Source organism: Lethenteron reissneri, chromosome 2, assembly GCF_015708825.2.
Source record: "Lethenteron reissneri isolate LAM-NWPU_2019-01 chromosome 2, ASM1570882v1, whole genome shotgun sequence".
Taxonomy (NCBI): domain Eukaryota; kingdom Metazoa; phylum Chordata; class Hyperoartia; order Petromyzontiformes; family Petromyzontidae; genus Lethenteron; species Lethenteron reissneri.
The window spans coordinates 13474437-13500106 of record NC_083780.1 but is presented as its reverse complement, the minus strand read 5'-3'; the positions used below and the strand labels follow the sequence as shown (position 1 = coordinate 13500106).

General features: G+C 48.8%; 1 protein-coding gene across 2 annotated transcripts in view; it reads right to left on the bottom strand.

The window, feature by feature from the left end:
• Positions 1-280: 280 nt before the first annotated feature.
• The window catches only part of LOC133340718 (serine/threonine-protein phosphatase 2A regulatory subunit B'' subunit alpha-like), a 44117-nt gene continuing 18727 nt past the window's right edge, over positions 281-25670 (bottom strand). For both annotated transcript variants that reach the window (XM_061549118.1, XM_061549112.1), the window contains exons 4-15: positions 13918-14610; positions 13260-13363; positions 12031-12133; positions 10682-10756; positions 9375-9461; positions 7916-8072; positions 6938-6986; positions 4485-4574; positions 4121-4296; positions 2998-3116; positions 2228-2334; positions 281-1819 (exon numbers count right to left, since the gene is read on the bottom strand). In XM_061549118.1, coding sequence (XP_061405102.1) covers positions 1729-1819; positions 2228-2334; positions 2998-3116; positions 4121-4296; positions 4485-4574; positions 6938-6986; positions 7916-8072; positions 9375-9461; positions 10682-10756; positions 12031-12133; positions 13260-13363; positions 13918-14610 — 1851 coding nt within the window. In that variant the 3' untranslated portion in view covers positions 281-1728. The remainder of the gene's footprint in view (positions 1820-2227; positions 2335-2997; positions 3117-4120; positions 4297-4484; positions 4575-6937; positions 6987-7915; positions 8073-9374; positions 9462-10681; positions 10757-12030; positions 12134-13259; positions 13364-13917; positions 14611-25670) is intronic.

Here is a 25670-nt window from a genome sequence, read left to right as displayed (position 1 = left end):
ACGACGTAGATCAGCCACTGCTTCTCATACAGGTCGACCAAACCTGCAATTGTACGTACAAATGTACAGCGCTTTGTCAAGCCACTACTGGATGAGGGCCTCCCCACGCCGTCTTATTTTGCCGTACATTACCACGCTTGTCAGTGCGGGTTTGTGTGCAGTCATATCTGTGCAGCACAAGCACAGATTGTACTGCAATACCCACAGTGTACCCCTGCAGCAGCGTACAGCAACATGGGTGAAAGTGATGGCACATGCGCAGATATCTACCCGTCACTGGTGGTTTTCTTAAATCGTTTATTTAAATTGAGCGATGCTGTGATTGTCATGCGCCGAACACTCTTTGCATAGTATACGAGGTGGTGCCGCCCACTCGCGTGGGGGATGCGACGCAACTGAAGGGACCGACTTCAGACGTCTAGCCCCTCCCATGTGTTTTTTTTGTATGGCTGTTCCCGCACGTCATTGGGCATTGAGCGAACTGAAATCTGGACGCTTTTTCAGGAACCGAATTCAAGTTGCCAACAACGACGGCCTCTGAATTTGCAACTGCAAATTGCTGCGCGTTCCTCTCAAAACGGCAACCGAATTCGCCTCCTGAAGGAGCTCCCAGCGCAAAACGTCGGCACGTCGAACGGCTCGTGGGCCACAGCCACCAAACACGCGGGAGAGCTGTACGATAACGGGCACAAAAGCTGACGCGGTAGTTCGCAAGTACAGTAAAACCTTGGATTGCGAGTAACTTGGTCTGCGAGTGTTTTGCAAGATGAGCAATTTTTTTTTTATTTGATAAACGAGCGAGGTCTTGCAATACGAGTAGTACGTGTAGACGCTTCGTCTGCCGAGCGTCACGTGATCACAGCTGATATACGAGTGCTTTGGATTACAAGCACGTTTCCGGAACGAATTATGCTCGCAATCCAAGGTTTTACTGTAGTTCCCACGACGTCATCTTCAGCAGCCATCCTCCCCGGATGTTCAACCGCTCTCGGCGAGAGTTGCCAAACAAACGTTTTTTTTTTCCCCTTCATCTCAAGACGGTAATGGCGATAGGGAGGAAAAAAACTAAAATAATTTAGAAAAAAACATAACAGTAACATACAAAAGTCCGGAAACACGAGTTTCCAGAACTGTCAGCTCCAACACGGGCACGCAGGTGTATACACAGGTCAAGTTTGCGTACGAGAGACCGCATACGGACTGCGACACACACATACCTCACGCGTGTAATGCATCACGCTTAACCATTCACGCGTTGCGCCAATAGCGCCTATCAAACGTGTCCAGCTTTCTCCCGACGGATGGACAGAAGGAACGATTGTGTACGGTTTCCCCTCCCCTCTCCACACCCCCACGCGTTCATCCGTCTGTCACATACACAAAGGGCTGCGATTGTAATGGAACGATGCTTGGAGCTGTTCTAGCCTTACACGAGATTAACCGGGCATTATAGCCCAGGCTCTCAGCCTTGCCCTCAGCCTCACCTACTACGATGAGCTGTGGACTGAGTAGAGATACTGCCAGAACACGGTTCAAGGTTCAAACTGACCAAGGGAATGGCACTTCCCCCAGATATCCTTGGAGAGGATTGCATTCCCTGATCGTCCTGCCCTCAAATGCCATGGAAGCTGGTGGTCGAGGGTTGTAGGACAAATAAGTGCATGTTGGTGGAGTGGCAATGACGTGGATTGAGGAGGAGGAGGAGGAGGAGGGAGTTTCTTGTCACCGTCAGCTCTGTGTGCCGAGGCCGCTAATTTCGCCGGCGAGTTCCGCGGCCGCCAGGATGTCGTCTTCATCGTCGATGTCTTCGTCGGACGTCCTGGAAGGGGTTGTTCAAAATGAGAATAATCAAATTTGTTTTACTACCAGGTAAGGCCCACGGAGCTCTATATTTAGTTCTTATTCAGAAATAACCTGGCCACAAATGATAGCTCAACAATGTGGCTTACGTGGACATTTTTAGCAGCCAAAATTTTTACGTGGAGGGAAAAGCCACGACCACAAGGAGAGCATGCAGACTCCAAATATACAGGCGTCGGGGTCGGGATCAAACCCATGACCGCCTGAACACCAGGCGAGGTAGTTAACATCTCGCCACCACGGCAACCCAACATAGTCGCAACCACTAACAGCACAATTACTAACGTCACAACCACAATCGTGAATGTACCAACTACTGACACGGTCACAGGGAGGGACATCACCGTCGCAAACGCAACATCCGCACCCCTTGGTGAGCTGATCCGCCTCGGACTCTTTGGCAACCAGCATCTCGTACTCCTCCATGGCGTAACGCTCCCAGTCGGACAGTTCGGGTGCGTCTCCATCCAAATCCTGCGCACGCACGGCCGCCAGCACGGAGAACGCTGACTTAATCGCTCGCTCACTCAACAGCGTGCGCACACGTAGCTCTCGTACAAGCACAATGGCACTCGTACACTCGTTTGCTCACTAACTCACTCGTTCGCTCACCAACTCAATCATTGTCTCGATCGCTCATTCGCTCGATCGCTCACCGTCTCAATTGCTCACCCTCTCGATCACTCAATTACTCTTACTCCATCATTCTCTCACTCATCCCATCACTCACTTTGCGTCACTTCTCACTCAATCACACTCTCGTTTTCATGCACAGGCTCTCTCGCACGATCAAAACTCGCACACTTGCTTGGTCACTCATTCCTTCTCTCACAATCGCTTGTTAGCCAATGTGTGTACGCGTACGTGGGGGAGCAGTCGTGAAGTGGTTTAGCGAATTGCGTTACAAGCCCGGTGACCCGAGTTCGATTCCCGCCCATGACCAATAACAGTGGCGCATATTCAAACTGGTCCTGGGCTTTCCCAAGGCCGACTTGGGGAGACCAAGGCGTCCAGGGCAGGGTGTTGGCCACCCATCCCTTCGTGTGCAGTGCCGGCCTTCATCTGTGCTCACTAACAGCCCTTGCCCCAGCAGTCTGGTAAAGGCTGCATGGGGGATCTTTGTGTGTGTTGACGTACCCGGGTGATGGCGAACGGCTCCCTCTGCTCGCGGTCGAGGTATTTCTCCAGGTTGAAGAATGTATCCAGGAAAATGTGCGACATTTTACAACGTTTGAGGTCTCCCAACGTCACGCACGCTGCACACACGCAGGCAGGTGCACGCACACGCACACAAACATGCGCTTGTGAGTATGCAAGTGAGAGTGCATTAGTGAGTGTGTGGGTAAAATAGTGCGCTAATAAGTGCAGAGTGCCGGGTGGCTAAAATGCAGCAATTTGGTACAGTTGGAGGCACAGCTGGTGTATCTGCCAGTCATCCTAGTCAACTCATGGCACCTTTATCCCATGACCTGTCAACGAGCCATCGACACTTCACGTGGCCTCAAAGTGCACCTGGCCTGAGCCAGGCACTGTGGTGACAATCACTGTCACTTTGTGGTGTTGTTCTGGCGAGTGTGTGGATGAGATGGAAAGCATAACAGTTTGTGTGCAAACGTATGCGAGATACATGCACCAGTGAGTAAGCGAGCTACTGTGCACATGAGCACACTCGAGTGTGCGCAAGTGAACAAGTGGGCGAGTCTACTGGGAAGTGCACATCAGACGCCGAGCTCTTGAGCTATGAACGCGCTAGTGAGTGCAAAAGTGAGCGAGCAAGTGGGTAATTGGACAACCGTGCATAGGATACAGCGAGTGCCTGAGACGGTGAGCAAGCCAAACACATTGTCCTGTGGAGGGAGCTGGTAGGAACGTTGGGTTGCGCGGACAATGGCCAGGGTCAACAGCGGCGTGGTGTATTCCGCAAATATGCCCGACTGTGAGGGCGGGCACAAGCCGGCGTGAGTAGGTTAAACGTTGAGTTTTATAAGGACATAACAGGGTGACCAGCCCCTCCCCACCCAGCCCCACCCCTCCCCACCCAGCCCCACCCCTCCCACCCCCCACCCAGCCCCACCCTCCCCACCCAGCCCCTCCCCACCCTCCCCTCTCCACCCACCCTCACCCCTCCCATTTTTGGATGCACGACGGATGTACGGACGGACACAATAATCCCCTGTGGGCTGGTGTAACCAGGAGGTTCCTACCAGTATAAGCATACAAGTGCAACGAGTGAGTGCGTGCGAGTGAGCGAGTGTAACACCTGGCCGAACAGGTTTGACGAGGTCGAGCATCTGGCAGACGCAGTCGCAGAAGGGCAGCGGCTCGATGCCCAGCACCTCCATGCGCTGCGCCTGCTCACTGTAGAAGTGCTCGAGCTCGTAGAGAGACAGCACGCCGTCCCCATCCAGGTCCAGGCACCGAAACCAGTACTCGATGCTGGGGGAGCCGAGAGAGCGGAGGGAATGAGGGAGGGGGGTGGTGCGCGTATGGAGGAAGGGGGAATGCGAGGAAGAGACGAGGGGTTCACATGATGGGAGTTGGGGGAGACGATAAGAGCGACCGAGTGCCACGGGTACACGCCGTACAGTGGACGTGTGCGTTCATGCGCATGTGTGTCCGTGTACCTGGTGGGTGTCCGTTTGTCCTCCTCCGACAACAGGAACCACACGAAATCAGCATAGCTCATGCGTCCGGCCTGCTGCGCCATGGAGCCTCTAATAGCACATATACACACACACACACACGCATACTTATACGCAAAGACAAAGATCCCCAGTACAGCCTATGCAGACTGTTGGGGCAAATGCTATTAGCGAGCATCTCTGAAGGCCAGCAGATGCAAACCTCCACAGCCGTGTACAAAAACAAACCACACACAATACGCACGATACATAGGTTTACATGTATATACACATGCGCATACATAGATGCACATACACAACAGTTGCATACCCTTAACTTTATACTCCATGGGGTTAAGTTTTATCAGGGAAGACCTGATAGGGAAGGCCAACAAGGCAAACACAACAACAACCGCCATTCGTCACTAAGTTGCGGTGATGTCACCACGACGCTTGTGCCAGGCCATGTGCACCTTGAGGGCACGTAAAGTGTCGAACGCCCGCTGGCAGGTCACGGGGCAGACCCAGGTGCCACAGGTCGACTGACTGACACGACTGAGATGACTGGCTGATGCACCACCTGTGCCCCCTACTGTGCCAACTTGCTGTGCTTTAGCCACCCGGCGCTCCGCTCGTTGTTGTGAGCGTCGCTCACATACATACACACAAACACATATGTAAGGACAGTACAGCTCCTCATGGCCATGGTTACTAATTGACGCGACGGGCACGCGTAAGGATAGCACGGGACCCAAATGGTCGTAAATAATAATTGAGACAGGGACAGACAGGCCCAGATGAGGTGAGAGAGTGTCCGGGGAAAAGGGACGTGGCCGGGTCGAGGAGTGGATCAAAGCCGGCGTGGACCAGGGCTCTGGGCTGCTGCTGCTGTGGGGGAACCAAGAAACTGTCATCGCCGCCGTCGTCATCTTGGAGCGGGTCGTCTTCATCACCTTGAATCGGGCACCTTGTAGTCTTGCAAGGCTAGAGTTACAGATTGTCTCCGTGACGACTGCGCGTCCGCTCCTGTGTAGCCAGCCAACTACGTGGGGAGCGTCGCGTAGAGTCACAGAAGTTACCCAGCTGTATATCGTCAACTCACGGTTATTCGTTTAATTATCAGTGAATCGTCGGGCTTTATTCCTAATAAACATATACATATAACTGAACAAGATAGTGTCTCTGAGAGCTACATTACACATACATGAACACTCACGCACACTCATATACAGACAAGATTAAAACAGACATATGCATGCACACAAATACGTCTATTTAGAGCGGTGTAGTGTGGAGAGGCTCGCTGGCAGGAGGTTACAGGACAGTCACAGATGTTATGGAGTAACAGACCAGGGTGACTGGCATCACTCTACAATGCCAGCTCACTGTTTGTTATATAGGAGCATTGGAACACACACACACACGTACATTTCAAGACAAAGATGCCCCGTGTTTCCTACATCGACTGTTGGGCAAGTGGGTGCTATTCGCAAGCACCTATGAAAGCTGCCATGGTACATGAGGGGGTGGTGTGGCCAGAACCATGCCTAGCTGCCTCTATCTCCTCAATGCCGATGTTTACACACCACATCAAATATCCAATCAAGACCACGGTGACTTAGGGGAGGCACATAATCGGATCTGATTTCACTTAACGGTGATGTTATCCGTGGCTGGGAAAATAACTCGGGTGGTTGGGTTTGCTGCTTCGTGGGCTAACCACTACTCACTACTCCCCTGATTTGTGCGCATCTACACACAGACACAAAGACAGATTCATAACACAAACTGACACAGATAACGCACGCCAAGACATCTTTGTTGAGCTGTTACGTACAGATATATAAACACACACACACAAAGTCCCACACATGCAAAGACACAACACTCAAGACACACTAAAACCTTTCCCCATTGCGGGAGTTACATTCTTTAAAACATCAGCAGTTGGCATATCCTTGATCCGCAAACTCGAAAGGCACCACCCCCCCCCTCTATTGTGTTTTATGTAACCCTACATTAACCCAAACGTGAAACGTGAAGTTTTTCTTTCAAGTAAAACATTATTATAATTCTCCCCAGTGTTAAATATAATTTGTACAGTCAACGTATAGAATGAAAAAAAAAGAATGTCGTGTACAGTCCTGGACATATTACGCAGTTTAAAAAAAGAACTAAACATTTTTAATTACGATGGATGATGATGATGATGATGGCATGTGTATTCTTCTGCAGCAGCATTATTGTGAGCAGAGTGCAGTTATAGTACCTGTAGAGTAACTCTTTACCATGTGTACTGTCCAGAAATCTCACGGTCAAAATCGTCGAGCGACAAGGGAGCGATCGCGAACTGTACCTCAATACATTTTGTGCAAATGGTCAAATCCACAATGGGAAAACCTTCCATGGGCAAAGTTTTGTTATAGTCAGACACACACTCAGGCAGACTCACTTACCGTGTAACCGCCCCAGAGAAGATCCTGTGAATCATGCAACTCGAAATAGCTGAAATGGGAGATGGAAGATGCACATTAGGATGCACGTTAGTAGTACTCTGTGTGTGTACTCGCCTGTTTCTTTGGATACACTTGCCACTTTTTTGCAGACCTATCCACTGCTGGATGAAGCCCCCTCCCTCCAAACTGTCACCATCTTCTTGGTTCTTTCGGTAAAGTCACGTAGAAGGGAAGTAATAAAATAATAAAAACAAAACATAATAAAATAATTCTCACGACGTTTCGGCCACAACGCAAGCAGCCGTCCTCAGGTGAAGACCACGTCTGTCGGGGGACGGCTGCTTGCGTTGTGGCCGAAACGTCGTGAGAATTATTTTATTATGTTTCATTTCTATTATTTTATTACTTCCCTTCTACGTGACTTTACCAAAAGAACCAAGATGAACCCCTGCAGTCACGAAAGCTTTAAATCGAAACTGTCACCATCTCTTACGCTCACTTGATGCAACAATCCACCCAGCACCTGCACACGAGCCAATCTCATTGCACCATCTACACTGTGGACTCTTTATCGGGCACGTGCCCACTCCTTTGGCTGACATTACATCATTAAGCCTCGACCACCGGGCCATCAACCCTTCTAGCGACTGCCCAAGACCACTGACACATTAAGTCCAGAACTCAATTGAATGTGATGTATGTACGTATGTTGAACTTCTTTCACACGGTACGTAGCCGACCGTGCTAATCAGAGGTGGTGCATTTTTTCGTGTCGTCAAGAACGACTGGGCTGAGACCATCAACTCACTATGCATCTGAAACCTGAATTTGAACCCAGCGAACTGAATGTGTCTCTGACACAGCCATCATGAACCCACAAATTTATACAAGCATGTATGTTGGAACTTCTTTTGCACCATACGTAGTCAGCCGTGCTAATCGGACGTGTCTAGTTGAAACGGGCGAGGCGTGTGTTACCTCCGTCGCTATGCCGCGCCAGGTCGCTGGCACTGATGTAGAGGTCGTGGTCGGTGTCCAGCTCCCAGAACTTGCAGTAGATGACGTAGAAGTGCTCGTACGAGAAGTACTCTGTCACCTGGTTGATGTCGTCTTCTTCCGCCACCAGCGCCAGCGTCTAGCCACGTCACGCAGCATGGCGGTGGAGGCAGAAGGAACAAAAAAATGGTTCTGAGGTTAGTGCATCGTGCCGAGCCTTTTGCTGGCCACTTGCCGCGCCGGTAATCGACGCAACAAGCCGGCGGATGAAGCAGTTCCCTTGTAAAACACAGCATGTTGTAAGCTTAACAATTGATTTTAATTAATCAATGTGTAGTGGTTTAACGCGCGCCAAGGGGGATAATTGTAAACACGTGCGGGTTGGGGACAGTAGGGGCCTATCGTATCGGGACATGCTGGTGGGACAACGGCTGGACGGAGACGGCCCGTTAGGCAATTATGGGATGCAGGGCAGTGATTGGCCGGTTGTTGTTGTTGTCAGGAACAAGGTGGCGCCTGTAAGTCTGGGAATGAGAACAGGTGGCGGTGGGGGGCCGGGGGAGTGGGGCGTTGGGGGGACGCCAATTAATTAATTGTAAATTAATGAGAGTAAGACGGGGAGTTGTGCTGGGAGCTGGACGGAGACGGTCGGAGCAGAAGAAGAAGCCATGAGAAGAAGTGTAGGGTAGCAGTGGAGTAGAAGAAGAAGTGTAGGGTAGCGGTGGAGGAGAATAAGAAGTGTAGAGTAGCAGTGGAGTAGAAGAAGTACAGGGTAGCAGTAGAGACGGAGACGAGGAAGAGATGAGAGGTAGAATACGGTAGCGGTGGAGCAGGGGAAGAAGAGGTGATGAGAGGACGGATAGGCTAGCAGTGGAACAGGAACGAGAGAGACAGTCGGAGTGAGACGGAGAAGTCGAGAGAGAGAGCAACGGCTGGAGTGGGGCGGAGAAGCAGAGAGGGGAGTCGGGAGAGACGGAGAGAGAGAGGGAGACGCGCTGGAGAGTGGTGGCGAAATGTGCTGAGTTTGGAAATAAAGTGACGACAGAAATGTAAGAAGTTGTCCGCGTAAAGTTCAGCACTACAAATGTATTAATCCTTACATCCATAATGGGGATAGTTGCACTGCAAAAGGTTGTGATGGTGATGCTTGTTTTGACAAAGATGATGATAGTGGTTGTAAAAGTTGGTGATGGTTATGGTGAATGTGATAAGTCAGTGGTGATTGGTGGTGGTAGTGCGGATGACAATGGCAATAACAATGTTTGTAGAGATGATAAAAGTTGCGGTTATGATTACTATGCTTATTGTGATATAACATTGATTTTATGGTGTTGATTATGAATAATTATTTTATGATAATAATGATTGTGATGCTAAAGACCATGATGACTAAGGTGCTGCTACTGATGATGAATGTGATGATGATTGTGATGTTATTTACTTGAAGGAAGTTACTTCTCCTGAGCTCGTTAACTGTAATTCGTCCACTCCACGATCGGTTGACTGTGTAAAATATTCTTTGGATAACCTAGGGATATGAACACAGACATATGCGCACACACATAAACTTATCTGCACGTACACACACGTGATTGCAGGTGCATACACGCACACACACACATACATGCACACACGCATATATGCACACCCAGATAACAGCAGTGTATAAATACATCATCATAAAAACATGTATACATACACACACAATCATAAGCATTTTGATTTAAAGCTTTCGTGACTGCAGAGATTCATATTCTTGGTTCTTTTGGTAAAGTCACGAAGAAGGAAAATAAAAAAATAATAAAATTTATCACGACGTTTCAACTGCAACACAAGCAATCGTCATCAGGTGTGAAATCCACAGCAAGAAAATAGAGAATTTTTATTATTTTATTATTTCCCTTCTACGTGACTTTACCGAAAGAACCAAGAATAATCATAAGCATCAGTCACCCTGGTCAGTTAACCCATAACATCTGGGTGTGTCCTGTGACCTGTTGCACAGGTGGTGTGGTGGTGTCACCAACACTTAGTGGAGAGTGGCAACTGTTATTCGTTTTCGTGTGTGTACGTGTGCATGTGTGGGGAGTGGCAGTGCAGTGGTTAGCGCATTCCGCTACGAACTCGCTCACGGCCAACATCGGTGACAATTATCTGAATTGGTCCTGGCCCTCGGCTAGGTCGACTCAGTGGCGAAATGTTAACAACCCTGACACCTTCTTGGTTCTCACGTAGAATGTGACTTTACCTAAAGAACCAAGAAGATGAATCCCTGCAGTCACGAAAGCTTTAAATCGAAACCCTGACACCGGTATATTTGGAGTTTGCACGTTCTCCCCAAGGTTGTGTGGATCTTTCTCCGGGTCCTCCGGTTCTTTCCTTCACATTTAGAAGCATGCATTTAGAGTATTTGACTGCTATAAATTTCCACACGATAAGCCACTTCGTTGAGCTATCATTTGTGGCCAGGTCGCTTCTGAAAAAGAGCTGTATATCTAAGTGGACCTTACCTGGTAAAATCAAAAATAGTTTAGTATAGTTTAGTGAGTACTCAGCCTTAATTGAGTAACTGGTGCGGTGTATAAACATCAGCATGGAGGATACAAAGGTGGTTGTGCGTGCTGCTGGCTACATCACCCCCTCGTGTGCCATGTCGGCCTTCATAGGTGCTCGCTCATAGCACTTGTCCCAACAGTCCGTTAAAGGCTACACAGGGGATATTTGTGTGCATGCCCGTGTGTGCCTTACCGTAGTTATATAACGCGAGTGAAACTCTGGAGCTTCTTTTAGAAACGCCAGCCCTGGATGAGTGTCCACAATGTCCTAGAATACATGAAAGCACTCGCCATCATCATCATCATCACCAGGGTTGAGATTTTGTGTCGTTTTACACGAGGCTATCTTGAACTAGGTTTTTTTCTGCATCGTTAGCACAGTTTTATAGCCTGAAAAGGGTGAATGTAACATTTGTTAAGTTCTTACAAAGCCCACAATCAACCTTTGTTCCAAGTCGCTCCTTCTCAGTTTCTGCTCTTGTTGTCTGGAATTCACTTCCTCTTGAAAGTCATGCAAGCTTTGCCCTTGTTCAAGTTAAGACTGAAGACCCATTTGTTTTCATGTGAATTTAGCAACAAAAAATATCTTCCCCCTGTAAAGTGTTTGGATATGAAGTTGCACTTAGATGCAACATAAATTATTTTGTATATAATTTGCACATGCTGTATATAATCAGCTCTGATGCACGTGATTCAATGCACGTATCCTGAGCATAAGAATCGATTTAAATTTATGAATCAATGCATCACTATATGTTTCATAGCTATCATCATCATAAATATCATATACAACCCTCGCTACCATCATCATCGTCGTCGTCGTCATCATCTCCAGTTGAGTTGTAGAAGTGGCCAGGTTTCTCAAGAGGTTAGAATGTTGAGCGAGCACCGCTGAGACCCTCGGTTTAAAACACATTCCTGCGGAGGGAGCTGGTAGGAACGTTGGGTTGCTCAGTCAATGGCCAGGGTCAACGGCGGCGTAGTGTATTCCGCAAATATGGCCGACTGTGAGGGCGGGCACAAGCCGGCGTGAGTAGGTTAAACGTTGAGTTTTATAAGGGCACCACGGGGTGACCAGCCCCACCCCTCCCACCCCCCACCCAGCCCCACCCTCCCCTCCCCACCCTCCCCACCCAGCCCCTCCCCACCCTCCCCTCTCCACCCAGACCCACCCCTCCCAATTTTGGATGCACGACGGACGGACAAAATAATCCCCTGTGGGCTGGTGGAACCAGGTAGTTCCTACCAGTATTATAGTCTATGATTTAAACCGAGGGTTCTCAAGTGTAGAGAGTTAAAGGTCTCAGCCCAGTCATCAATGACTGCACAATAAAACCCATCACAGTGAATTTGGCTCGATACCTAATTTGGCTCAATGCCAGCTGGGAAAATAAAAAAAATATCGTTTTGATCGTAATGTGACAATTTCAACGAGCGTTACTCTCTGTAGCAAGGTGACTCTGAATATGTCGCCCCTGCTGTGTGGACCACACGTCATTTGAATAGATCTCAGAAGTAGCTCTGTGTTATCCGCTTCCGCACCTGCACAAGGGGGATGAAGTCTTCCTGGGTGAGTCCAGCCATCCCGGGCCGAGCCAGGAGCGACACGAACCTCGCCGCGTCATCCTCACTCGCTTGCGTCACCCTGTGGTGGACAAGTTGCGCTAAGGCTCACTCGCTCGCTCACTCACTCACTCAAATAGACACGTACAATCGCCAACTCACACACACACTTATACATTCTCGCTCACTCAGTCGCTTACACACACAATCACTCATACACACACAAAGATCCCCCGTACCGCCTTAAACAGACTTTTGGGGCAAGTGTTGTTAGCGAGCTCCTTTGAAGGCTGGCATGGCACACGAGGTGGTGGATGGCCAACACCACGCTCGGCCGCCTTTGTCTCCCCAGTGGTGATGTTTACACACCACACGAGGTACTCATTTGAGGCTGAGTCGACCTAGGGGAGGTCCATGACCGATTCAGATAATCGTCACTGTTGTTGGCCGTGAGCAAGAATCGAACTCGATTAGCGCAATGCGCTAACCGCTACACTATCGCTCCCCACACTCACACACACACAATCGCACACGTACTCACGTACACGTTCACACACACGCACTCATGCATACCCTCAACGACTCACTCATACACACTCAACCACTTACTAACTCACTCCCACGCTCACACTTGAACACAAACCCATACGCAAAAATACACTCGTCCCCGTCACCTTATGGTGGACGATGTGGCGAGGATGGGCGCTCAATTGGTCTCTCATACACACGCCCATACACACGTTTCTTCTCACTCATTTGCGCTCTCACACTTTCGCATATACACACTTGTTTTGCCAACATCGCAAATATCGCTTGCTTGTGCACAAGATTGTACCCATGTGCATACTTGTAATCGTCTTAAGCGTGGCACGTAATAATAATTTAGATTTGGTATTTGCGCCATTCTCATTACACGGGGCTATTGTGAAGTCACTAAATGTAACTGATGCTGTATAGTGTGCCAGTTGGGAGCAATGTTGGTGCTGTGTGTAATCTCAATTGAGTACTTTTCAGATAATTTATTTAATTAGACCATGACAGCGGCACACAATGGCCTACTTTCTCCAAATGACATCACCGGATCTTTAACAGCCCTTGTTACGCCTAGTGCATGCTGGGTATGCGAGTCTTCATTTATTGTGGTGAATTTTGGGAAGGCGGGACCCTGTTTGAGCCCACTGCATGCTGGGAAGTTGAGCAGCCCTCACCGTAACCAGGTCAGGGTGAAGGTTTCCATGGTAACGAATCCAGTCTCCTCCCCATGGGCAGCGAGGAAGAGGGCAACTCTCCAGTAGGGGCAGCACCTGCACGCCTGCACACCTCGCCACAACGGGGAAAGCTCGTCAGCCAGGGTCCATCCATTGCTAGATGGAGGCCTCCCCATGCCGTTGCCATCCTGCAAGGTCTTGTGACACTATAATCCCGCTTGCTCTTGCGCATGGATACCATTCCATTGCTAGTCTCGTTCGTCAGCCATCGTCGAACCTTCTAGCCATAATGTGACCTACCCAAGACCACTTAAATTTTTTTAGCAGTTGTCAACATGTCTCTGATTTGTGCTCTCATATTCATGCATTCATCTTTCTTTCCATTGAATTGCCAACACGAGTCTCTCCATGATTCTTTCGCAGCACAGCACACTAACTGCGATACGACCGCTCCCCATATACAGTGAACACACACAAACACACATGGACACAAAGTTCCCACTCCAAAACTCACTATACACATCCTCCATGGCCCAGGGAATGCTCAATTTTAACATTCAAAAGTGCAGTAGATACTGACAACGATGTACAAAAAACAAAGACACGCGTGAACATGTATGGACATACACAAATAGAACACATCGACCCGTCAGCGCACCTTTGTGACATCCGTCATGTTTTCCAGATAGGCTCTCCCACCAGGCAGGGCTCCGAAGACCTCCTTCAAAGCAATCATCACCCCACTCAGATCCTCATCACTGCTAGCTCCACCGCCACCTCCTTTGCCAAATCTTTCGCCTTTGCCGACATCATCGTCACTGGATAGCAAGCTCGCGTGAAAACCCACAGCGGACTCCGCATCATGAAGCGAAACTCCAGATTCCAGATTCCGGGTTTCGTAACCGGGACGGAGACTGTTTGAATCCGGTGCAGGAGGCACAGTGGATGAGATCACAACAACGGCGCCGGCAGCACCCCCCTGCTTCTCCACTCCCTCCCGGCCTGGACTCGCCGGCTTGGGGACTTGTGCAAAGGCGATCGGAATTTGCAAATCTGGATCCGGGCTGTTTTGAACCACCGCAGCTGGTGGTGGTGGTGGCGACGGCGGAGGTGGCGCTGGTTCGGAGATGAGGACGCTCTGTGGCGTCGGCCCCCGCGAGTTCCATCCTCGCAGCGCTGGAGCTGGGGACTTGCGCGTCGAGGAGACTGGAGTGTGAGGAACGGATTCCCCAGGGCTTCTGAAAGAGCTGAGGCTGTGAATCCGGGAGCTCGGAGGGTGTGGGTCAGGATCCGGAGCATGCGGGAGGTGATTGTGCAGGACCGGTTCGGGTTTTGACTCCTCTCGGGTTTCCTGTGCATGAGGGAAATTCAGAGATACACATACGTCAACATCACTGTAATCGCTGTTGCCATCATTATCATCATATAATCGTTGTGGTCATCATTACAACCAACAAAATGTTCATCGTATAATTGTTGTCCTCATCATAACCACGATTGTCGTCATAGCATTATATCGTCAGCGCTGTCATCTCCACATTTATAATTGGAGTCTCACGAGACGCAGAGAGCGCTGTTTAGCAATCATCAGGTTTGTGCAACGTGTTACAGCTCAATTTTGTAAAGGTGGAAAGACAAGCCATGATGGTGAGTTACAAGGAATAACGTGTGAAAAATCCTGCATTGGTCAAACCGGCCGGGTGTCGCCATGTTAAGTTAGCTCTTCTCACAAAGGAAAAACTTGTAATTTCGAACCCAAGTCAACCTTCAACCCAGCCTATTATCATCATCATCATCCCTCTGGTTCACTAAAATTAGTAGGAACAGGTTGTGGAAACACCAGCCCCCATCGTACGAACGTGGAACATGCAAAAAGTTTCCCGTTAAAACCCAGGATAAAGATCAACCCAGCCAATCATCATGACCATCATCATAATCCCTCCCGTTCTATAAATAAATTGAGTACCACTTTGTGGAAAAACCAACCCCCACCAGAGGACTGTGGAATTTCCACCGCTGGCATGGGGCTACAGAGATGGTATGCTGCCCCACACTCATTTGCGGAGCGAGACACATACATCTTCTTGGTTCTTTTGGTAAAGTCACGTAGAAGGGAAATAATAAAATAATAAAAATAAAACATAATACAATTCTATTATTATATTAATATTTCATTGTTTTATTTTTATTATTTTATTATTTCCCTTCTACACGACTTTACCGAAAGAACCAAGAAGATGAATCCCTGCAGTCACGAAAGCTTTAAATCGAAAGAGACACATACACTTCACAAGTTTTGACTCATCAGCAGACGGTCGTGATGGGCACGCTACTGAGCATTGATTCAAATTTATTCTCGTACTCGTGACACGCAACGAATCGTGCGTGCATCAACTGCACACACGAAATGGAATTTTTTTTAAGAAAAGCATTACAAACAAGAGATGCTAAAAACGAGACTACCAAACAAAATCCAACAGAATCATCACCCCAAATCGTAACAATTCATCGAATCGCTAGCAGGGAGGGGGGGGTGGGAATCGGTATATGGCTAACGCACTTATAGCTGGCCTCTATTTCTCGGTGAATCGACTAAAATTAGCAATGAGTTCTGTTTTTGCAGCAGATTACTCGGGCCCCTTTAGAAATGTCGACTGGTCTGCATCCTGCCCCTCCCCCGAAGTCAAAAAACCTCCTACGAGACACACCTCGCGTGACGTGGCTGATGATTACGATGGCGTCACAAAACGCTGCCCACCACCACCTCCTGTCCAGTGCCACATGTGGTGACAGAAGTGACACTTTCCCCACTCCTCCCCCCAAAACTATTTCATGCTGTCCAATGAGTTGAGTAGTCGAAGCCATAATTGGTCGGGGAATGGTTTACTTAAATAATAAACAACCCAGCTCTACGATACATTTATGCACACAGGAACCTTCCAATGCCTTGCAGTGTGAGTGCCAGCGCAATTAGGGTTGTTTGTTTAGCATTTTTGATAATCGCACGCAATTCATCTTTTTATTTATTGACGAGCTATTAGTTTGCCGACCATATTGAAATGTTGATTGAAAAGTCCAGCCCTGTGTGTGTGTGTGGGCGAGTCTGTTGGAATGTACCACGAGGTCAATGGTGAGCCCTGCCACTGGTGCCTTATGACGTTATAACACGCAGTGTGATTTGAACGTTTGCGCGCGAGTGTGCCAATCGGTTCGGTTGTTACTACAACTGAACCGGATTCTATCATCGATTCTGTGACTTTTGTAATGGAAGAGATTCTGAATACAATTAATGAAAATTCTACTGTCAATGAACGTGCCGATTAGAGAGTGCCTATTAAGGACCACTGTGAATTAATATATTGACCCCCATAGAATTCTGAACCTGGGGTCAAAATACTACATATCATCCACGTCCCCTCCCATGGTAGTTTAACACTCCAGTCACTTTGGATCATTCTCCTATTCTCAAAGCTGTAATGAGGTTGAGCGTTAGCCTGTTAGTATTGTACCTTTAAATAGACAAAGGCTAATTTGAACAAGGTTGTTAGAAACCTTGGGTGGACACCCAAACCGTAACTGTAACCCTATATAGTATTCATACCCCACTGTGATCAGTTATCGTTTATATACTCTGGGGTCTAAATAATATATGCCTCCGGGTTATAAGATGCACTTTTCCCCCCCATAATATAAAGCAAAAGGTGGGGGTGCGCATTGTCATCCGGTTGGTGCATGTGTGTGCACTCATATTTGTGTAATTGTATTAACACGGGGCACAAGTTTTGTAATGAGTCTTCCTTTCCGGAAGCTCTTATAATCTGAAGAATCCATAGTGTTATGAGCCAAAGGTCAATATTCTATGGGGTTAAAACACGACCCCCCACCACGGCCGTGGCTATGTGTGCGGTGAGATGCACGCACCTCGGCGCTGCGACGTTGGTAGTTGACTTTGAGGCGACCCTTGATCCTGGACGGTAGAACGAAATCGCAGCCCCTCGCCAGCGTAGCCAACTCCCCCCTCAAGTCGGGGTCCTGCCTCAGTGACCGGACCCCCTGCACCGACTCCTCCTCCGCCCTGCCCGGCCCCCTAACCGCCCTCAACCCCGGCCCGAGGTCGGCAACCTCCGACCTGCCCAGGGCCGCCCCGCCCACCCAAAACGCGCCGTTCACCTTTGGCGGCCCGACCCCTGACCCACCGCCGACCCTGAGCCGGTCGGATGCCAGCACCCGGGGCTGTTGGGTCGCGGCCTCAGACCTCTTTAGCGCGGCCGCCCTCCAGTCAGGGCTGACCACAGAGCGGCCCTCACGCATCTCGCTACGCTTCGCCGGCGAAAGTATTTTTTCGTTGAGAATAATTATGAAAGTTACGGTGACAAGACGGCTGAAGCGAGGAGAGGCAAATCGAACGTTAACTTTGTTTACACGCAGTGAAAATGGAGCCGAGATCCTCGGAGACGCTGAATGTGAAGTGGGGTTATAGAGACTCGTGGTCTCAATGGGCTCTTAAGTTATAAATAAAGGTCATCTATCTAGGTCAAGACAAGGCACTATTAAAGGAACATCGGTCAAATTACACTAATGAATGCCCGGTTCACAAACTACCATTGTACAACTTTTCCAAAAAAGCAAATCTACCTATAACCTCAACCTTTTGACGAGTCTGTAAGGCGCTACTACCGACCACCATCAAATCAAATTACGTAAAAAAAACTCGACACATCCTTTCGAGGCACAAATATCAATGACAAGAACACGGACAGCGACACCGAGTATCAGTTACTGGCGCGCGTGAAGATTTTAATTAACGTTTGAAGCAAGGGGCCGTAAAATTGGGGAAAACTTTGACTGAGACCGCCTTTTCCGTGTACAAAAGCCCCCTTAACCTGTGTGACAATCTGCCTGCATGTTATTCAATCTTTAATTTCATAGCCGGCAAGTGGCTGTGGTTTCATCTGGTGTGAAAACACCGGACCTCTCCACACACCCGCGTTAAAAATCCTTCACCACGACAAGTGAGCTTTGCTTAAGCAAAGGTACAGCAAATTATTTGAAGCGCGGCTTCAAAGAAAACACACGAATGAATGCAGCATATGTTTATAGTATAATATTTACAAGAAAAGAAACGAGTTCAAGAGTAATTTTTTTACTCCACCACCCCCCCCACTCCCACCTCCCGGGACCTCACACTCCGCTATTTGACTAATAAATCCACTCCGCGTGCCAAGCGCTTAAATTCTCAATTTTCTAAACACAAACCTGACGTGTCCCTTTGACAGAAAATGCAACAAAAAACGCTAAAATCATTTAAAAGTACATTCTTTGCATTTTTTTTAAGCCTATGAAGTTTGAAGCACAAGTCAACCACGTACACACAAAGCAGAGCCCACGGAGTTACGTAACTGCGCCGCCACAGCACCGACACGCTGCTCACAGCTATAAAACCAAAAGCGAAGGAAGGGAGAATCACTTATCGTGAAACGCGGTTATTTGAAGTGAGGACGAGTCGCCTTTCCCCATGCGAAGCGCACGACCGATCGCTGCCGACACTCATTGACGCTGCTCTGGAAAGATTGAAATTCAGATGAAATGGCATCACAGTTAATCTTATCTCAAGCACCGATCCATTTTGGTTCACGAGTGAGCTTACGTCCCTTGGCTGTGTATCCATGCGTGCGTGCCTGTGTGTGTGCGTGTCTGTCTGTGAGTGAGTGACCCACCAGCCTACGTAGGCTATGTGGGGGATCTTTGTCTTTGTGTTTTGTAAGTTTTGTGGGTTTAAGTGTGTAGCTGTATGTGCGTGTGGGTGGCTATGCATGCATGTATTTGTAAGTGAGTGTATTTGTGTGTGATTTGTTTGTGATTCTTGTCATTGTGTGTGCATGTGTGTGATTGCACGTCTGTACACGTGGCTGTGTGATTGTGTATAACTTTGTGTGTATGTGCCTGCTACGGTGGATATGTGCGTGCCCGTTCAATCACTTTTGTGTAAGTATCTTTAAGTGTATGGCTATTAGTGTATCTCTATGTACATGTGTGGGTGTGTTCAAGAGATGTGTATGTGCCATTGTATGTTTGTACAAGTGGCTGTGTGAAGGCATGTGGCTGTCTGCATATTGGGTCTCTGTATGTGCCTGTGTGCGTGTGATTTTGTGTGTACGTGTCTGTGTCTTGTGCATGCACATGTGGGTGGTTGTGTGTTTGTGTACGGCTGTATCTTTGTGTTTGTGACTATGCATATGTATGGTTGTGTGCGTGCGTGCAAGTATGTGCACGTGTAGGTTCCAGCTAACTCCAGTTGCACCCAAAGTCTATCAGCTTTGTGCATGTATACGTATTGAAAATTGCGTGTACATTGATGTGTGCTTGCGTACATATGTGAGTACGTGTGGTTGTGTGTAAGTGCATGTGGTTTTGACTGTATTTGTATCAACTTGTGTGTGTCTACTTGCGGGAGAGTATGTGTGGACTTGTAGCTAGCTGTGTGTACGTGTCTACTTGTGGTTGTGCGTGCCTATCGCTGTGCGTGTGTATGACTAAGTACTGTGTACTTGTGGCAAAATGTGTATGGGCGCTTATTTCTGTGTGTACGTGTGGTGGTGAGTGTGTGTGCATACGTACGCACGCACAAGCACAGAGCGATTGCCAGATCTAATTCGGGTTGTTTGGCAAAACGCCTGTTGCTATTTGCGTGTTGCATGGGACAACTTCAGAATATGCATGAGCTTGCCAAAAATCAATGTGGGTGGCATGTGTGCGGGTGTGGGAGGCGATACGCGAGGTCTTCTAGCATCAAACAGCCCAGACGTTCGGTTTCATTTGGTCCGGAAAGTAGACACACGGAGGATGCCCTCAACGATTACAATAAGGCCTGCGTGGCAGACACAAGGCCCTCTGTGTCGAGACACGAGACGCACGGCACCCTGAGACACTCACAACAGCCCCGTAGCATCTTTGGGGCTTGAGGGGGCTCAGCCGGCTCGCTGCTCAAGGCTCAGCCTCCCTTTTAAATTCTAACAACATAACATGATGTTCTTTGGGTCTTTCGGTAAAGCCACGTAGATAGAAAATACTAAAAAAAATCACGACGTTTCGATCGCAACACAAGAAATCGTCATCAGGTGAAAAAATATAGCGGGAGAGCTACTGAGGCAGGAGAAAATATTTCGTGATATTTTTATTATTTTTCCATCTACGTGGCTTTACCGAAAGACCCAAAGAATATGAATTCCTGGAGTCACGAAAGCTTTAAGTCAAGATTTGACATAATAATGGTCCTAAAGATGACGGTGATAAAAATGTATAGTGGCGATTATGATGGTGGAGATCATTATCGTCACTGTGTAGTGTTCAACATTTCTTTGAGGTTTGTCTAATATCGACGATGAGTTTTTGTAGCCCTCGCTTTAAACAAGATCATGCTACAGGGTTGGACACAGCATTCTGGGTAAAAACGCACGGATCCATGGGTAGAGGCTCATGGCAGCCCCCCATGGCTATAGATACACAGCACTCTGGGTAGAAAATCTAGAGATAGACAGCAATCTGGGGTGAGACGAGACACACACGGCTGCCCCCCCCTCCCAACCCAAGGAGAGACAGACAACCACCCCCTTTGGACAATGGATCCTTAACCATCTGTTCGAGTAAGACACAACATGACCATGCAAACACATTAAACTATTACACTAAAACTATTTTTATTTTACCAGGTAAAGTCCACTGAACTTTATTGCTCTTTTTCAGAAGCAACCTATCACAACGAAGTGGCTTATCATGTGGACATTTCTAGCAGCCAAATAAATGCGTGTTTCAAAGTTTGGAGGGAAAAACCAGAGGACCCCGAGAAGAAGCCACACAACCACGGTGAGAACAAGAAAATTCCAAATTTACAGGCGTCAGGTCCAGAATTATACCCAGGACCTCCTGCACACCGGGTAAGGGATTTAACATCTCGCCAATGAGGCACCCACAAACATAGTCACTACCACACAAGTACAATAATTCTCCACGGCTCACAGCAGCCCGTTAGGGGAAGACAGGTGCTGTGTGAAGTGCATGTGTACTTTAAAACTTGACAGAGTTTAGTTCTGGGAGTACACCGATACGAAGCCTGCATATCTCTCGCCCACTCAATTCCTCCCTCGGTCTGAATAAGGTCGATTTGACCAGGGATGAGACCCCCCCCCTAACATGGACCCAGTTGCCAAATGACTGCACCCACTCTGCGATTATTCGTGTGACTCGGATGGAACCGGACGTAGTTCAGTGATGCGGTGCCAGAGGGAAGCCGGGCCCCCTCAGGTCCCATGCAGTGGCACCACGAGCACACACGCTGGCGCCACGCTCATTGCTAGCGAGACTAAAATAGATGGGCAAAGCCACAGAGCACATTCCTTCTGACATCCGAAGCGCCTGCGTTCGTGTGTGCGTGCATGCGTGAGTGTGCGTTGATGGTGTGTATGTTTGTGTGTGTGTGTCAAAGGGGGGGAGCGGTAGTGTAGTGGTTAGCGCGCTGCGCTATGAACCCAGCGACACGGGTTCGATTCCCGCTCACGGCCAACACCAGTGACGGTTATCTGAACCGGTCCCGGGCCTCCCCTAGGTCGACTCAGCCTCAAATGAGTACCTGGTGCGGTGTGCAAACATTGCCACTAGGGAGACAAAGGCGGTCAGGCGTGGTGCTGGCCACCCACCCCCTCGTGTGCCGTTCCGGCCTTCATAGGTGCTTGGTAACAGTACTTGCCCCTACAGTCTGTTAAGGCTATACAGGGGATCTTTGTCTTTGTGTCAAAGGGGAGTGGTGGTGTAGTGGTTAAATCACGATGCTGTGAACCTACCGACCTGAGTTAGATTCCTGGCCATGGGCAACATGAGTGCCAAGAGATATGGGAACCAGTCCTGGGCCTTCCCCAGGTTGACTTAATGCGAGTACCTTGTGCCACATATGTAAAGCTCGGCACTGGGGAGAGAAAGGTGGCTGGGTGTGGTGCTGACCACCCCTTAGTGTGCCTAAATAGCCTTTATAGGTGCTCGCTAACAGCACTAGCCACAAGAGTCTATAAAGGCTACATGAAGGAAATCTTCATCTTGGTTTTGTGTGCTGATAGGTGTGGACATGTGTGTGCTAATTGATGAGGGTATGTGTGTGTGTTAATGGTGTGTGTGAAGTGATAGTGTTTTGCATACTGATGGGTGTGTGCGAGTGTGTGTATGTTCATGCCCTGGTGGTCCCCCTCTTTAAGAAGGGGGACCGCACAGACTGTAACAACTACAGGGGCATCTCACTCCTCAGTGTGCCGGGAAAGGTCCTGGCAAGGATTATTCAACATCGCCTTGCTAGGCACGCTGAGGAGAGGCTTGCGGAGCCCCAATGCGGTTTCAGGAAAGGGCGGTCCTGCACAGATGCCATATTTTCCATCCGTCTGCTACAGCAGAGGTGTAGGGAATTCCAACAAGACCTACATCTCTGCTTTATTTACCTGGTCAAGGCCTATGATACCATCAGTAGGCCTGGGCTCTAGGCTGTTCTTCGTGCTTTCAGAGTCCCTGACCCTCTGCTCACGATCATTAAGGACCTTCATGATGGTGAGCGGGCCCGGGTAAAACTACGTGGCCGGGAGTCAGAGCCTTTCCCTGTACACCTTGGGGTGCGACAGGGATGTCCGCTGGCTCCCACATTAATTAACATCTATTTTGACCACGTAGTTCGTGAAGCCTTCAATAGCTGTACCGGGGGAATTTCCATTTGGTACAGATATAATGGGAGGTTGATCGACGCCCGGGTGCGATCAAGGGATGGCTCCCTATTGGTCAACCACGTTATGTATGCCGTTGATTTGGTAATAGCTGCTCATTCAGAAGAGGAGTTGGAGACGCTGCTGCTGAGACTGGAGCGTGCCACTAAGAGGTGGGGCCTTACCATCAGCACCACCAAAACTAAGCACCTGCCTGGGTATTTTGTACCATCGGACACTCCACCCCCACAACTCCCAATCGGTGATGGGGCAGTAGTGGAGAGAGTGGAGAGTTTCCCATACCTGGGCAGTGTGCTTATGACCGGCTCCAGTTTAACAGCAGAGGTCTCACTCCGAATCAGTCGAGCGGCAATATCTTTTCATCGGCTGCGTAACGCTGTGTGGAAGCTACCTGGTCTGTCGCTCCGCACGAAGCTTCAGGTCTTCTCGGCCACAGTCATTCCCTCCCTTCTCTACGCTTGCGAAACGTGGACCCCCCTAATGGAGCATCTTCGCCGGTTGGAAACATTTAGGCTGGCCTGCCTACGATCCATCCTGGGTTTAACCAGGCTGGATTGTGTGAGGAGCTCACAAATCCTTGAAAGATCTGGTCAAAGTCCCATCGGTGAGCTCCTCCGGCAGGCAAGGCTGCATGCCCAGCCACCGCATGCCTAAACAGCTTTTGTTCGGCCGGATCGAGGGGGCTAAACAGGCGCGGCACGGGCTAGAGAAGAGATGGAGTGATGTGGTACAGGAGGACGTGGAGCTGAGTGGACTTGCCGATGACTGGTACCAGCGGTGTCAAGATCGGCCTCAGTGGAGGAGGCTCGTGAAGGACGCTACTGGGCAGTTGGAGGCAGTCGCCCTCCAACAACAACGGAGGGCGGAGGAGCGACGCTGACAACAACGAGCGGAGCGCCGGGTGGCTAAAGCACAGCAAGTTGGTACAGTAGGGGGCACAGGTGGTGCATCAGCCAGTCATCTCGGTCATCTCGGTCAGTCGACCCGTGGCACCTGCTGGGTCTGTCCCGTGACCTCCTGCCAGCGGGCGTTCGACACTTCACGTGGCCTCAAGGTGCACTTGGCCTGGCACAAGCGTCGTGGTGACGTCACCGCCACTTAGTGGCGAATGGCGGTTGTTGTTGTTGATGAATTGAGTTGCCAATCGGTATTTTAATCCAAACCCTTAATAAATGTTGCATTGTTTGTTGTTGTAACTTTCTAACCCACATATACTGGACATCTGTGAAAAAAAGCTTTATAGCTCATCGTATTCTTCGAGTCTGAATACAAATTCTGAAAAAGATCGATTCAACCTCAAATGCATTCCACCTGGCGTGTGGTAATTGGTTACAAACATCAGCGCTGGTGTGGTACAAATTGGCTCCCCCAGACCTCATATGTGTACCGTCCAAGCCTCAATGGGCTAACGGCACTTTCCCCGATAGCCTACAAAGTATAATTAAGGGCTTGTTATACATGCCAGTGTGCGCGTGTGCACGTGCTGTTACCACGGAGTCGCGCGGTGAGACCTGGTTTTGATTAGAGTCAATTACAGTACAACACAAAGCTTCAATCGCGACGTAATTTCTTCCATAAATAAACAGAAATTCCCAGGATGCAACGCAGCAAGTAACATCCTGTTTGTGGCGCCGTCCTGGCGCCAGTCACGTTACCGCAGCTGCATTAAAAAACACACCCATGCGAAGGTGGCCGTGTAGCTCAGGGCTCTGATATGCAGAGCCAGCGCCACTGCGCTGCTGGGTTTGAATCCAGGCACCCCACACATGATCAGACCGGGGTTTCAAGTACAGTTGATGGTCTCAGCCCGGTCACCAATGACCAGACAAAAAAAATCCCATCACAATAAATGTTTCCATAATGTAGTTTTTTTGGGTTAGATCGCGTAAATTAGTACGGTTTGTCACGTAAACAGAACATGCCAAGTCATTGCTAGTGCAGCACACCGGTGTGTTGGAGAGCATATCCCCAACATTTTGTACTCAGATTGACAATCTGTACTCTGCAACCCTCTGCGAGACATCATGGATTCTTCTCGTCATGACGTACCAATGATCGCAACATTGGGATGAAGTTGGGGCAAAAGAATAAAAAACAATTCAATGCACGCCACCGGAGAATGATGTCACGGAGCTGGCCTGGTGCCTGAGAGATCAAGAATACACAACCAGAACCTGAAGATATGGGTTTTAAATCCGGGTGTCAGCCACGTGGGATTAAACCAGGTTCTCAGCTGTGGTGAGTTTATGGGCTCAGCTTGGTCACCAATGAGAGTACAAAACGACCCATAACAGAACATTAGTTTTTTCACGAAATTTGGCAAAAATTCCAGTTCTGAGACGTGAAAAAACATGGTTTGTCTGATATACATGGAACAATGTTTGCAGAGCCTAAAAGGTGTGCATTGAATGTTATATTCTTGGAACTTTCGGTAAAGTCACGTCGAAGGGAAATAATGAAAATAAAACATACTAAAATTCTCAGAGCTTTGTTCTTCACCTGAGGACGGCTGCTTGTGTTGTGGCTGAAACGTCGTGAGAATTGTATTCTGTTTTATTTTTATTATTTTATTATTTCCCTTCTACGTGACTTTACCGAAAGATCCAAGAATATGAATCCCTGCAGTCACGAAAGCTTTAAATCGAAAGTGTGCATT